This window comes from Haliaeetus albicilla, chromosome 4 (assembly GCF_947461875.1).
Source record: "Haliaeetus albicilla chromosome 4, bHalAlb1.1, whole genome shotgun sequence".
In the NCBI taxonomy this organism is placed as follows: Eukaryota; Metazoa; Chordata; class Aves; order Accipitriformes; family Accipitridae; genus Haliaeetus; species Haliaeetus albicilla.
The window spans coordinates 11369113-11384640 of record NC_091486.1 but is presented as its reverse complement, the minus strand read 5'-3'; the positions used below and the strand labels follow the sequence as shown (position 1 = coordinate 11384640).

The following is a 15528-nucleotide window of genomic DNA, read 5'->3' as shown; positions in this document are numbered from 1 at the left end:
GTTTCTTATGCAAGACAGTCAGAAGTTTATTGTACAGAAACAAGTACACCAAGCTTCAAAAAATATTTTGGTATATTTTGCTCCAATATTAATAAAGCTTAGTTTACAAAACTCTGCTGTTCCTCAGGCAGAATGCTTTTACTATCAAGGTTTACAAGATTTTGAAATGTACTGTAACAAAGAACAAACTATGTTAAGGCGTCACAAACTAAAACCTTAATGACATCTTGGTAAATTGATCTCCCTGCTTTTGGAAGCTCATTATATACATACCTGCAGCCACAGTCTGCTAAGATACTTTTGAACAGTGGACTATAAATTTCTTAGTTTCTCAAAAAACAATTGCTATCTATTAGAGTCTTAAACAGTTTCTTTCAACAGGTTCTGTAGCCCTACAGCTGAAGAATGCTGTTTAAAAATTTATTCTTTTAAAAGTACAATGATTTCATGTTAAAACAACATGAATAGGATCCTGGGGAAATGAGACTGCCAAGCAAAGTAATGACACTTAGCTGACAGTCTAAAACATCTCCAGGTACAACACTTCCTTAAGAGAGTATTCATACTTCAGGGTCCTTTGGGGGAGATAGGCCAGAAACAGCAAAAATAAAGGACTTATTATTTAGGGACAAGTTATTCCCAGTGTGGGGGGTGGGTTGGTTTGGTTTTTTAGTTCTCACTGAAGTAATCTCTGAGATTTACATGTCCTGAGCTGGAGACTGCTTCAAATTTGCAGTGACTGTTCAAAACACATTGATTACAAAAGATATGTACATCCATATAAAGTTGAAAAATTAGTGACTTATGTACATGAGAAGAAATCAATTTTTCTTGCGTCTACTCCTTGTCAGCTCATACCTGCAAGACAGACACAATAAGTAATTATAGTAGTTAAAGACTTTCTTTAAAGTTTTAACTGGCACAACAGGGAGAACTTGGGCTGCTTTAGTGCTTGGGCTTCATAGGTGGCCTGGCAAAGGAGGCTTCAGAGATGGCCTCAAACTTCAGCTCTTTACCAGGAACTTTGGACACGTCGTTTTTCTCCTACTCCCATAATTGCCATGTCCTTACGTGAGACACAGGCACCAGCTCGGCCAGCGGAACGTGGTTTTCCTATCCCACTGGCCAGGAGTGGCTCACTGCCTGCGTAGATGGCAAGCTCCTGGACTACCCACACTGCATTCCTTGGGCTCCATTGAAGGAGAAAGAACTACTGCCATTAACTACAGACATAGAAGGGGAAAAAGAAACCCCTGGTCTTAATCTTTGCCTCAGACCAATGCTTAAGGTTTAAGTCTGAACCACAGTGAACATACAAGCAAAACTGTGAGTGGCTTATTATAATAGTTTCTGTAAATGCTTTGTAATTAAAAGTTTTATCATATATATATATTGCTGATCAGGGTATTAATTTAGTTAAGATCTTTATCCAACTTAAAATTTGTTGCAAGGTTACTTTAATAAACATAGTTCTTTTACTTATGTGTCCCAGTGGCTTTTATGGTAACTTAAAATATGCTGAAGACTATAATTGACATACAGGCCTCTTATTAAAACTGTTTCACAGGGCAGGTATTGCACTAGCAACTGGATTAACACGCAACTTAGATAAAACTACCAGATTAGTTCAAGTTAGTCCTGCGTTTGCAGGTCAAATACTCTTCTTGCTCACCAAAACAGACAGCCCATTTACCAGTCACGCAAACTCCCAGCACAGCAATTGGCAGGGTTTTAAAGTACGGAGATGAAAACTTACCATTGTGCAAAACCTTTTATTAAGTCCTCCTGTGACAAGTCAATCCGCACCTTTAAAAAAAAAATAGATTGTATTTCTTTGTATATTATTCAGCGTACAAATTGATTAGCTAAGCTAGCACGCCTCCCAGGCTAGACCCACTTTTGAGTTCTAGGGCTGCAGCTCAGGTTCAAGGGAAAACGAGCTTCCTGCATTCCCAGGACACAGGCATTAGCCGGCCTCAGCCCTGCAGCTCAGTTTCTTAGCAGCACTACTTGGAAATTTTTCTGTCACTGAAGAAGTGATTCCAGTTTACTTTCACAGAATCAAAGTTGTTCACAGAAAGCTTAAAGCACCGTTGGCAAATTCTGGGTTTTAATCACAAGTCTTTCTCAGCTTCTTGTTTGCACTATTGGAGCCGTTCCCCAAACGGGCAGCGGATCCCAGGAAACATGTTTTATTTCAAGAGCACCCTTCTGAAATAAAGCAGCATGGCACACAAATCGCATGAGACCACACAAGCTTCCACATGGATAGAGCCTGATTTCAGGTGAAAATCTGGCAGAAGAAGTTGTTTCCAGATTGCTATAGTCCTATTACTGAGACTTAATTAGTACAACCGCATTTCAGGATTACAGGAATCACTCGGACTGTTCAGCTCTATTAAATTGGTAGCGTAGCTTCTTTAAACTTACTTTCCCCAGCTCCTTCCTTTCCTGTGAAATGAATGGCCTGCTGTTTTTCACTGCAATGTCCAGTGTCCTTTTCTTGACATCTTCCAAAGATTCAAAAAATTCAAACCTAAAAGTAAAGTTTTGAAAGGATAAAATTAAGTAAAAAAATTAGAATCCTATAAGCATCAGTGGCCAGAACACAGCGTCAGTGGCCACAACTTTAACAGAGAAGGAAGACACAGAAAAGGCAATTCTATAGTTAGAATTTATTCCCTTTGTAAGAAATCTCTTCCAGGCCTCACAAAAGACTACGACACTGTTGTTCAGGCAGCTCACTGTGCTAGGTGGAAAGAGGAAACTACGTATCCATGATGAAATGCTATTTACCATCATTTTCCCCCTTCATGGAAGATCAGCATGTTTTCCATGCAACCTTTATTACTCAGAGGAAATAGCTGCGCCAACCCCCCAAGTTTACAAAGTAGGCTTATACCACATTAAGAGAAGACAAAGGTTGAAACCTGTGGCAATTAAATTCTTAATGGCTTTGACTCATGCCTCTAGCACACATCATCTAACGTCAAGTGAGTTTTGTCCATGCTACATCACTTCAGTTCTGCCCACCTGAATAGCTTTTCCTCAAGTCAGAGTTGTAAAACAGGTAATGTGTTTTGGAGCCAAGTATTGCTCAACCTTTTGTACTTGATTGAGGATATACAGGACACGTCAATACTGAGGATGAGGAAAAAGAGATGCTGTTCCTAACAGCTGTGCTGGCACTAAATCAGTGGAGTTACATGACAACAGGCAGAAGCAAAATCCACAACTCTAGTCTTTTGAGTGTTAAGATGAAATGTTTTCAAATCTTTCCTCCATTTCTGACCTATACAGAAAGGACCAACATAGGGGAAAAACTGAACCACTCAGGACCACCCAATATTCACATTATTTTCACATATGCGTACCTTCCTCTAAATATGGGATGAAAACTACCTCTCAAAAGAGCTCTACCTCTAAGCATTACTGTGTTTGGTTTTATACAAAACACACTGCATTTCAGTGCCAGAGCTGTGGACATGACACTGTCAGCAAAGAGGCGTGAGCATTTTACCCTGCTCCCACCAGGTCTTGATGACAGCATCCATCTGTCTGTCCAAAGAATGGTCCAGTCTCAAAAGGCTTTGTATTTCTGCCTTTTAATTGGGAAGCTGTCAGAATAAGCATCAAGCAAAGAAGTATGAACAGAGAAGCAGGCTTTGTGAGGTACCCAAACAGAAAGATTGCCTCTGCAGCGACAGGGAGTTGAACATGGGTGGGGAAATGTCTGTGTGCAGAGCAGCAAGTGCAGCCTCCGTCTGCTAGGATCAGGGAAGGGGGTGGGAAGAAGGTGTGCCCTCCTACGGGGGGGATAGACACCACCATACGCAGAGCAAGGCCAGCACTAAGTACTTGCAAATCAAAAAAGCGCCATTTTTTTCGGAAGACCTGCAAATGTTCACAAGACAATCCTTAGGAGCAACAGAAGCATACTTTACATAAGCCCTTTTGTTACACAGAGATCATAACTATTTCAGCAGCAATCATAATTAATGTTTTCTTACTTCTCATCGTATTGGGGGTTCAGAGTTTTTTTCTTAACAGAAGTCTTCTTCCTGCTTGCCCATCTTCTATCTGGAAGCAGGTATATACGAACATACGGATCTACTCCACGATTGGAAGAGGGTACTAAGTTTCTATTAAAAGAAATACAGTGTTAACAAGCAAGGCACGTTCTCCCACTGTATGTGTTTTAATACCTTGTCTCTCTCAGAATCAGACTGACCCTTCATGGGTTCATGGGCCAAAAACATTTATGTCGGAGTTGGAACATAAGCGAATAAAACTTTAAGGATGTGAAGTTAAACAAAATTTTCACTACTGAGTGTGTGGCCACTTTCGGGGTTCCTAAATTAACATTTACAAATTCAGTCATAGGTATCAATCCTTGCTCATGACATACCAAGACACACATCAGTTGTCAATGCTGTTCAGAGAAAGTTTTGGGTGGATGAAACTTAAAGTATCTCTACTGCAGCGAGCACCACTCGCTGGCCACTCTTGCAGACCTGCCACTGGCATTAACCAGAGCTGGGCTTAGCGAGGCTGCATAGATCAAAGTCAGCCAACGCCAAGGCATCTCAACTGGGCAGCTTATGCTGCGCGTGGTTCTGCTCCGGCTTTGCTGAACGTGTGACACAAGCTCAGAGAGCTCTTCCCCTTTCCTTTACAGATACCCAGGAGCGTCAGCGTTACCTGCAGCCGTTCACCAGCACGACAAGGCTCTGCCGTATTGAAGCATACCGCACCGTCAGCTGGATCTCTCCCAGAGGCATTTCAGTCCCACTGTAAGACAGTTGCACAGTCAAAGCTTTTAAATACAGCTCTGTAACAGACCACACACACAGACCTATCAACATGAAACAGGACACAAGCTTCAGAAATCGGTGATGCGTTTTCAACTAAAACCAACTTGCAGGGCACTGTTCTTTTTTTCTGGCGTCCTAAGGTTTGCTATCTAGAAACAACACTGCCATTAGCGCCAGCACTGCCTAGCTGGCCTTCTGTACAAGTACTCGATTTCTGTCCCACGGTACAAAGGGCCAAAAAAGCACCTAGTTGGCCTGCTATAGAGGGAGCAGCAAAGTACAGGTTAGCATGTTACACAGCTCCTTCAAGGATGTCGGTATTTGCAAAATGGGACCTTTTTTGTATTTCATTCTACATGTTATTAAAGTGGTTTCAAATCCAAAACATTGCTCAAAAATGGTTTATAAATGAGGTCCTGTTCAGAGCTAGAGAATTTGCCAGTCCAGAAGTACTAGGCTGAACAGCTGGAACTGGGTTTGATGTTCAGGTTTATAACTACTCCTATGCTTTCTTAATTGAGATGGACCTTCTTTGCTACTTCAGTTCATTAAGGATCCTACTAGCTCCATTCTGCACCCCAGGAGAGATAGATGTGGCTCTCCATCTTCCTCGACGGAGCAGACTACCTGCAGCCTCACACTCAGCACTGTGGGAAGGACGCACACACCCACACAAGCACACCTATCCACAAAAGCTTTGTGCACACCATTATGAGAGTCTCAAAGCTTGTTGGATAAAACACAGCATCCAAAACTTTAAGCAGCCAGATGTGCTTATGAAGAGTTTATGTTTTTACATAAGGGGGATATTCAGACTTCCAATTTCCTGTTGCTAAAATCACGAGTGTTATGGGACCCAGGATATTCTGTGTGAGAGGCTCTTAAACAATATAAAGCCAACACATGCAGCACCTCTTAAGAGAGCCAGAGAAGGAAATGCTTTCACTTGACACCTGATCTGATAGTCACCCTGTAATTTACACTGCTGTTCACTGGAATACTTGGGCCAGTTCTTCAGAGGGCGATTTGAGACCCAAGACTCCAAATGACTTAACAGCCTTGAATTCAACCGTATCCAACAACTACCTATAAAACCTAAACCTTCCCAAGAGAAGAACAATTCAGCTGGAAGAACCACCTACTTATGAAGGTCCAGATTGCTGCTACTTAATTCAAAGCAAGAAGAAGGCAGAGAACCCAGCGAAGCAACACTGGGCGCAAGCCTCAGTTCCTGTACGACTGGCAATGTGGGCACTACCGCTGCTCTGGTATGCAATGCTGGCAACGGGTGATGCTCTGGATTTTGCTCGCGCTCTGTCTCATTAAGGCCAGCAACAGTTTCACTTGGTGCAGGTGCTGCTAAACTGTCATTTGCATCCAGGTCTTCTCTGCCGTCCTTTTTCGGCAGGGATTCAAGTGCTCCAGAGTCTTTGCTCACAGGAGGTACTTTTGAGACTTCTGGTTTTGGTGGGGAGACAAAGTTTTGCTGGTTTCCACCCTTCTCCATGACACGCACAGGACCTTGCTTCGAGGCATTTACACCAGCCTTGACTCTTTGTGGATCGGGTTCTTCAATATTCAAGGCCTAAAAATCACAAGGGAGAGAAACAAGTGCTGCTTCCAAAGCACTGGGGTTAATGCCAGCATTACCACCTAAGATGAAATTTCACCACAAAACTGTAACAGCAGGAATTTGCCACTAGGGAAGAAAGAGGCCTAGGGGATTCGCTGTGATGTTCTCTTCCCTTGTCCTACTGTGTATGTATTTAACAGTGTCTAAACACGGATCCAGAGCACAATGAGAAAACAATTCCTAAGCATCAGTGTCTCTTACTGTTTAGCAGCTTTCATTTCCCCAGCTTAGATTTTCTCAGTCCAACTCTCTATTGTCATGAGAATATTTTCAGCAATGCACTGCACTAAGTTTTAGGAAGCCTCAGGGATACCTCTCAGCTCCACCATGCACTCTTAATTGCACTTCAAGACCTTGTCACACTTCTACTTTCTACTCATCTGTGAGGCAAAGCTGCATTTCTCCACACCCACCTTTCATCTCTTTTGCCTGGTTAGAATTGGATGCTCCTGCTGGGGAAGTGAAGTGAATATGGCAAAGAACAACTTACCCGCAACACAAGTTTCATCTTAATGAAGCTGTCTGAACTGGAATGATCCAGCTGAAATCTCTGATCCAGAGTCATGTTTGGATCCTTAAGTAAGTGGGAGAGACATACCACTGAAGTTCCCAGGGCACTATCCCGATCCTTGTCTTTTATCTGAGAGTGGGGGAGCAGGGCAGGAGGCATGAAAAAAAAGTTTTTATTAGATGGCAAACTGAAAAGCATACCACTGGGAACAACAAAGCAAGAAAGTATTTCAGACAGATAACCAAAATTAGCTTTTTTACTTCAAGACATACTATCAAGTATGGTTACTTCCACATGGGCGATGCCTATATTTCAGGAGTGTAACAAATTAGCATTTTAGGTAAAAATCCCATCTCTAACTATGCAGAGAAAGAACTGCCTTAGCAGAAAAACTAGGCCCTGGCATTTACTTGGCTTTCCTTACTTGCTCTGGGGAAAATGTCCCAGGCAGCTGGTATGACAACTGGTCTAAACCTTTACAAGCTCTTCAGTAATAGTTTGTTTAACCTATTTAACCTCAATACACCTTTTAAGTTCAAATCCACTTCTGTAGCCAAGTGAACAGCCATAGAACTGGCTGTGATTGCAATGTATGCTAGTGAGATACAGGATGCTAGCGTATGCGATGTATGCTAGTGAAATACGAGCCAAAATACCAAGGTGAAGGGATAGGACTCTGGCTGAGAATTATGAAGGCTGTGATTTCTGACAGCAAAATATTCATGGCTTTATTACACACAGACCTGTACGAAACCTCCTTTGCACTTCACAGCCAGAAGCATCCCATGTTTTGAACTAAGATACTATGCATTACATGATCCTAGAGCAAAGGTAGATATGGGCATCACCTAACAGAGAATCACCTGTGCAACAACAGGTGCTTCTTCCACCTTTTAAGTAGGAGGACCACAGTACAAGCACACAGAAACAACCAGCACTGAGATCACATCCACCATAAAAGAGGTTTCTTCCCATGGAAGCGCACTCAGTCTTCCAAAGAAAGGCTTTTCTCTCACCTCAACATGGAGTGACTGGGAATGAGCACTGTGGACAAAGAAGGTGAAAGCCTGGCCCCAGGTGGGATCTTTGCTGAAATTGCAGGTCTGTAACAAGAAGATTGTGGCATATACATTAGCTTATTCTATAAGCAGCAAAGAATACCATGACACTGCTCACCAGAGGGTCACGGTGACCCTCTTGTTTTATTCAGTGATGCTACACTCCAGCTGTATGGAGAGAGTGAAATTTCCAGGTCAGAAGCTTGCAGAAGCAAAGTCTCTGGCAAAACCAGAACAAGTTCTGCAGGGCAGGGAAATGCCGAAGAACGAGTCTGGTGAGCTGCAGTTGGCCCCAACCAGTGCTGCCTGGACCAGCAGCCTGCCTCACCTGCAGCAAGGCACCGCTCGCTCCCTCCCACCTCTCCGCCCGGGGAGACCCAGAGTGCTGCTTCCAGTCTGCAGGCACCGAGAGCCAGCTCCCAGAGCTGCAGCCAGCTGGCAGGGAAAGGCAGGAAAGCTACAGGGGCAGTTTGAGGGGTGGAGAGCTTGTGGGAAGCGTAGGAGGGCACAGCTTCAGCGCCATCCACTTCAAGGATGAAAGAGCGTGGAAAGCACCTGCGGGGGCTGTGGTTGAGGCTGCTCTGTAAACCAGCTGCTTCCACCCGGCCACGGGTGCTGGCAGCAAGGGGAGAGCTGGAAGTCTGACCTAGCGTGGGAGAGGCAGGTGATGTGGTGGGGAAAAGGGAAAGCCAAAAAAAAAAAAAAAAAAAGGTAAAAATGCAAGCAGAACCCAACTTCTGGATGGAGCAGGTGGAAGAAACAAAGGAAAATAGGTGCCAGTCCCATATGCTCATGTGTAGCTGACAGGATTCATTCCTATTTGTTGGGTGTCCAAAAGAACATAGGGCCACCCTCATCTGCATCCAGCTGCGGGGCAATAAACATGGCAGCTACTGGGAGGACAGAACTCAGCTGCTGCTCATACTCATTAGGCAAAAGTAAATATTAAATAATGAAAAAGGAACTGAAAGCAAAGTGGAGGAGATCCAGATACATCTTGTCCAGGTGAAAAACCATACAGTTAAACTGTGAAACACTGGAGCCAGGAGACTCTGATGAGGGAACAAATGCCAGTTTGATGCAAATGACACTCTGCCCTGAGAAAGCATGAGCCAGATGGGAGACGTATCATTTTTTCCTCTTCAACCCTTGTAGAACTAGAGTATCTTGAGCCACATGACATCATGGCCATGAGCACAAAACCACACATCTGTATAGCAGCTGATCAGACACCCACTGATCAAGCACAACTCAGTGACACAGTGCTTGTACATGCTTGCTGACCCCCACCTCCCAGCCTCTGCAGCTATCACCGTAACTACAGCTCTTCACATCAGCTTCACTAGTCCTACCCTTCCTAGGGGCTACTTGGAGATAGTCACCCATAAAATAGAAAGTATTTAAGGAAAGCAGAAGAGTCAAACAGCCTCACCTTGCTTTTCTGAGTCTTGTTTCCTACTGTAAGCAGGACGAAGGAGGAGGGTTCTCGTTCCATCTTCTGTCATTTAATACAAGGGAAAAAAAGAAAGTAGAAAAAAAAGTGAGATTTATAGTTTAGAGGAATCAATATCAAGCTACTACTCTTACTTGAAATAAGTTGCTGGAAAGCTGACAACAGTTTTCAGATGCGGGACATCTGAAGAGTAGAGCAGTATACAGGGAAGACTCCAGCCATAACACAGCACACTCTTACCCTCTACCATCAAGAGTACACATTTAAGCCAAAGTTTTATGTATTTAGGTTTCAATAGGCGAGAAGTTAAAAATTTGTCAGAAGCTGGGAGGAAAGAGAAGAGAGTTGAAGGCTCAGTGGGAAGTCCTCATCGCTCCTGAATGAAACAGGACTCTCAGAATTGGTTTCCAAGGCTCAGGACGTGCTGTAAAGCAGCTAGAAACAAGTCTTCAGCATCAAGTAACAATTCCTTTCCAGAAGCAGTAAAGCTGAACCTCTTGTACTGTGCTTCTCTGCACTAATGCTATAGAAGTTAAGGCTGAGGATCTGGTCTTGGCACAACAGTGTATACACAGTGGATAAAATGAAGTCCGGAATTAAGGATTATTGAATGTGATGTGTATCACAGTGCTGGTAACTCACCTAAATTGTAAAGATTGCATTTAGGAGTGAGCTACTCGGAGAGAATGGGAAGCTTTATCCATTGCTCAGAACTGTGGTTGTGTGTAGCTTGTTCAAGGAAAAAGGGAGAAAGACATTCTTCCCTATACCCACCATTTACATCACAGTAGCAAAATGCAGTATTTGAGGGGAAAAAATAAACAGAAGCAAAGAGAGAGGGGGCATGAATGACAGTGGCTTCTGAATCTCTCTAAAACTGAGGGGGAAGGAATCTGGTGGTCAGGTCTCCAGTGGACAGGAAGGTGACCACAAACAAGCATATTCCTCCCATCCCAATGTGAGGGGTCAAGCTGGAACAGCTCACTATGGAAAGAACCCCTGCAGCAGCAGAAAGGATAACATGACTTGGTCTGATGTCTGGACGGTCTCTGTCCAAAGTATGAAATAAAGACAACCCCACACACAATCAAATATTTCTGTGCTGCATTCCCCCTTGGACCTCCTAAACTTTCACTGGGGTGGGGGTGGGCTTTCAATCACTATTTTGAACCCCTGGTCACATAGATTCTGACAGTGGAGAGATGATTTCTTTTTGAACTACAGCTAGTTTCAGTTGCTACGATACAGCATAATCCAGAATGCTGTTTTGCAAGCACGGGAGAAGAATATATATTTTACCTTGAGGTACTTGTTATTTTTGATCTTCTTTGCTCCGCATTCACCATTCGAATACTCAAAGTGGTTTTTCTGAATTAGTAAAAGAGTATTTAAAAACAATTAATTTGTGGGCTTTAAAAAAAAAAAAAAAAAAAAAGGTTAGGAGTGAAGGCTGCCGGCACATGGCTTGTACTTACTGGAAGGTTGAAGGCGCTGTCCAAGTAAACTATCAGAACAGCTGTAGACAGACCCTTCTTATCCTGCAAAGGACAGGAAAGATAAAATAAAACAAAACACAAGGTAGGCATGATCACCAGTCAAGGACAATGTAAAGCACAACACAAATTCAAAGGACAGTTTCTGAAAGCTAAGCAGCTCTTCACCTTTCTTCTAAAACTTGCAACTTAGAGGAGTGCAAGCCAATATAGCATGAGTTTTAAGCAGACTAGTAAGAAGAGGTGTAAGTCTTTTCAATTCACTGGCTTTAATGCTCTTCAATCTCTCCTGTGCTGCACTGATTGGATTCCCCAGTGCAGCAAGACACCTAAAAACATCAGCATCAGCAACCCAGTGTCAGCAGAACGAAGTCTGGAAACAAATTTTATTCATCTCAGTGGAATTCAAATGTTTTTGCTTGATTATGAAGAAACAGCACCCTTGGGAGATGGGCTTTATCCAAGCAATGCTGCTGGACAAGTAGGACACCATTTGGAACCATGGTCCTACCAAGCACCTAGTACAGGTTATAGACAGGGGTCCTACACAGATCCTAGACAAAGAGGGAAGGGAAAAATTAGCGGGGAGAACTGTGAGAGGCCACTTTGCAGTGAGTCAAACAAGGCTTTGCTAATTCAAGCAAGAAGAGCTGCCAGATTTGAGTTACTCCTGAATTACCAAGGGACCTGGGGCAAGCAAACACCCTTCCTGTTCAGGAGGGGTGGGGGGAGAGGGGCGGGGGATCGCACCAAAACTTTGTCAGACAAAAATAAACTCCCATCCATGAGTTTGCCTGGGGTTCCTAATTTTACCCACTCCTTTGTTGATCACTGGACAGGAATCAGAGTTGGTGAATCCTTCAAGCAAATACACTCACCTCATGTAGCCTTTCTTGGTCATTCACTAGTGAAAGCCACTCCAGTTTTAAATGCAAGTGTCCACTTGTTGTCTTACTTAAGGGAAACCACTAAATGGAGACAACAAAGAGTAACTTGAGAAATGTGAGGCAGAATAATTTTTATATAAGTGTTGCAGTCTGAGACTTACGTAAAATAGACAATATGAATTGTACTTTGAGCACCTTAGCTTGCGTTTTTGACACTTCAATTGTAGCATGTCCATTTACTTAGAAACACAAGCCAGAAAAACCAAAATAAGATATCCATACACATGCAAAGCACATGGATATTTCCAACCAGCAGCAGCACTAGACAGGCACCCTGGCATTGTTTGCAGAGCACTGGGTTGCAGGATGAACCACAACAAGATCAGATCATTTCTTCCCTCAGCAATCAGACTGCTTCACCAAACTTTATCTGTAGCCTTGTACAAAACATTTGGTACATACAGGACACAAGCTATCAACACAAGATTACGTACCCCTCTGCTGGCTCAGCATAATCTCAGGGCTGTCTGAGTTTGCCAGCTTGATTGTAAAAATTATTGCAATGGCTACTTTAAGTTTTCTGAGCGAAGGTATGTTCTTTTTGTGAAAATACCATAGTGCAAGTGTGCAAGGAAGCTTTAAGCACACAGAAACAATGTAGTAGCAGAGGGAGGGCACAAATGAGTACATGTAAGCATCCACCACCAACCACGTTTAGAAATAAGCTGTGATCTTTACCTCATCAACAGTTCCATCATTCATTACATCCACTAAGCTTATAAGCAAGCTGAAAGACAAAAAGCAAACATTTCAGTGTATATTTAGGCATACAGCACACTGCTGTTGGAGGGAGAAGAAACCACCACCAAAAAGGCCCACGCTCAAATCTGTTCCAAATAACAACTTCTCTGCGTTACCTATGTGCATGTGCGTTAGAACGCACTGACACTTCTGAAGTGTCCCCTGTGAAATACTTCCAAAACTAAAATAAATTTGAAGTTAATCTCAAGTCATGTAGTTACTATCACTTCTGATGGCTTCCTAGGATTCCTTGCAGGAGTCTGGGACCATTCTCTACCTTGTTCAAAGTTAGTTGCACTAGGAAATAACAACTTGGTATCAACATCCAGACAAAAGGAATAGCTTCATTCAATATTAGACTTCAGGTATGAGTGATCTGGGTGTCCTGTTTCAGAGGTTACTGGACCCTGAGCAAGGGTCATACTAATTTACCTGCCCATAAAGTCGTCTTTATCTGGATCTTCATCATACAAGTCCACTTCTAAGTCCTGACCAGGCACTTCATGAACAACAAACTGCAGGAGAAAGAGGTATCGATTAAAAATAAAAAGCATTCACATAGGTTCCTATAGGCTCATGCTCTGGACAAGAACATGACACTTCACAGCTGTATAACACATCAAGGACATTCCCTGCTGTTCCATGGCTAATTGCATAACAAATACAATTGATTATAGGTGAAAATATTTCAAAACCAGTTTGCTTGTTTTTGAACTACAAGTTAAACCCCTCAAACTGGTATGCCTAATAAGCAGAGAAGAATCAATGCTAGAGCAGACTACAGCTGCACAGACTGCTGCACTGATTGATATTTAAAGCAGTGCTTTGCACCTCCTCCAAAAACCCACATATGTAAATCAGATCAACCTGAATGACATTTCAAGTTTGCAATGTAAATTTGAACTTATTTAAGGGACAGAAATGCCTCAGTCAAGTAACAAGGAAGTCCACCTGCTCCAGTGCAGCCAGCTAAGAGAAGGTCCTCCAAGCACAGGGATGTAAACGGCTGTGCATCCTACAGATGGAAAGATCAAAAGATTCAGTACCTCAAATGTCTCATTCCAAATGGGATTAAGATCTCGGGAAACTGTCTTGCTTCGATACTGCACCGTGCCAACACGAAGAAGAGCATACGGGTCAGACTTCCCCCTGATCGCACCAAGGAAACTGTCTTTCTGGACAAGGTTTTCAGCTTCTAGCAGATGAACCCTTATTACTCCCTGAATAAAATAAGATAGAAAATTGGTCATGTAAATGCAATCTTTCGATAGTTATGATATGCTACCTCCTAAAACTAGTTATTTCAGGCAGTAAGGGTAGTCAGCATGACAGTTTTGCAAAGACATGTACTTTGATGCAGTATATTTCCAATGACAGCTGTATTAAAACACTTTTTCTACCACTTAACTAGAGAAAAAAAAACAAAACCTTAAACAGATACACAATCCAATCTAGATAATTGCATAGGAAATATTCTTCAATTTATTCTTAAATTAGAAATGTACATATGCACACAGAATTACAGCCACAGTCAAATCAAGTGTAAAGATCGATTTCCACTGACTGAAGGAACTAAGCACCCACTGGCAGGTTCTTATTTTATTGCAGAGTAGCCATTCAACTTCAATTTGGTGATGCAAGTTTGCAATAGGGAGCATCCCTTTGTCATTCATTTATATTTACCTTCATTGATGAGTGTATTAGGTATTTAATGGATGAAGGAGACTGAAGATCTGGGTATGTCAAGCATTTAGGAGATTTGTTGTTGGTGGGTTTTTTTCCTGAATTTTTTTTCTGTAACAAAGAGCTGTCACCCCCTGAGCTCCCTATTTAGACCCCTTCACATCATTTGTAAAAAAATTAAGGAGCCTGACACTCATTACTCATGTATTTACCTTCTCTAACTGAAGATCTGTGGTATTCTCAAATGAGACTTAGGTTTAAATTGGTAAATGAGCTCAGTGTCTAAACAGACTTCTTATGCCATGTATAGAGGGTAGGACCCCCCCCAGCCCATTATGAACTATCCAACATCTGCTTTTATATTTCTGAAATAGTACCTACAGAAAGCCTATAATCCAGGCTGAGACAGCTGATGCAGGAACCTAAGACATTAAGCTTGCATGCGTCCACATTGTGGCAAATGCACACTCAGGTAGATCAATACCCCCACTGAGAAAAAAAAACTCACACGCGGGACAGGGAACCTCAAGTGGGCAATGTTCATGTTCTTTTTCAGAGGCACTGTGATCCTGTTTGGTAGAACCAGCCGTGCAGCAATGAAGTCTTGAATTAGTGAGTCTGATATTACACTGCAGGTGGGGAAAAAAAAGCAACCTAAATTTCTACAATCGATCATAATTTCAATTAGAATGAAAGAATGAGGCACACCAAAAGAAATGGGCACTGCGAAATGAGTGATACTGCCTACCTTCCCCTAAAAAGTTATCAAACATTGGAACAGGCTGCCCAGGGAAATGGTTGAGTCACCATCCCTGGAGATATTTAAAAGACATGTAGATGTGGCGCTTAGGGACATGGTTTAGTGGTGGACTTGGCAGTGTTAGGTTTATGGTTGGACTCGATGATCTTAAGGGTCTTTTTCAACCTAAATTACTCTAAGATTCTATGAAAGAGTGCCTACCTACAACCACATATGGGCAGAAGAAACTCATGCTTATGACATTTAGCTTCGAATAAGAGGAAATGGAGAGGACAGTTCAACACCAGAACCCATCACCAAGGGTAGATGTGGATCACCGTGGATGGTTAGGCTGTCTTCTGTCAATAATTTGCATCCAGTTGAGGTGCTCCAGAGGAGAATGAGAGCATGCGGCAGCCTCTCAAGATCCCTTTCAATCTTATTCCCTATCGTTCT

At 42.6% G+C, this 15528-nt stretch overlaps 1 protein-coding gene across 2 annotated transcripts in view; it reads right to left on the bottom strand.

The window, feature by feature from the left end:
* Position 1: 1 nt before the first annotated feature.
* Positions 2–15528, bottom strand: part of ESYT3 (extended synaptotagmin 3) — a 56783-nt gene continuing 41256 nt past the window's right edge. For both annotated transcript variants that reach the window (XM_069780890.1, XM_069780889.1), the window contains 16 exons: positions 14842–14962; positions 13697–13870; positions 13083–13165; positions 12588–12636; positions 11841–11930; positions 10945–11007; positions 10769–10837; positions 9449–9514; positions 7975–8061; positions 6938–7087; positions 5957–6399; positions 4702–4791; positions 4011–4142; positions 2431–2536; positions 1757–1806; positions 2–858 (listed from right to left, as the gene is read on the bottom strand). In XM_069780890.1, the coding sequence (XP_069636991.1) occupies positions 822–858; positions 1757–1806; positions 2431–2536; positions 4011–4142; positions 4702–4791; positions 5957–6399; positions 6938–7087; positions 7975–8061; positions 9449–9514; positions 10769–10837; positions 10945–11007; positions 11841–11930; positions 12588–12636; positions 13083–13165; positions 13697–13870; positions 14842–14962 (1810 nt within the window). In that variant the 3' untranslated portion in view covers positions 2–821. The remainder of the gene's footprint in view (positions 859–1756; positions 1807–2430; positions 2537–4010; positions 4143–4701; positions 4792–5956; positions 6400–6937; positions 7088–7974; positions 8062–9448; positions 9515–10768; positions 10838–10944; positions 11008–11840; positions 11931–12587; positions 12637–13082; positions 13166–13696; positions 13871–14841; positions 14963–15528) is intronic.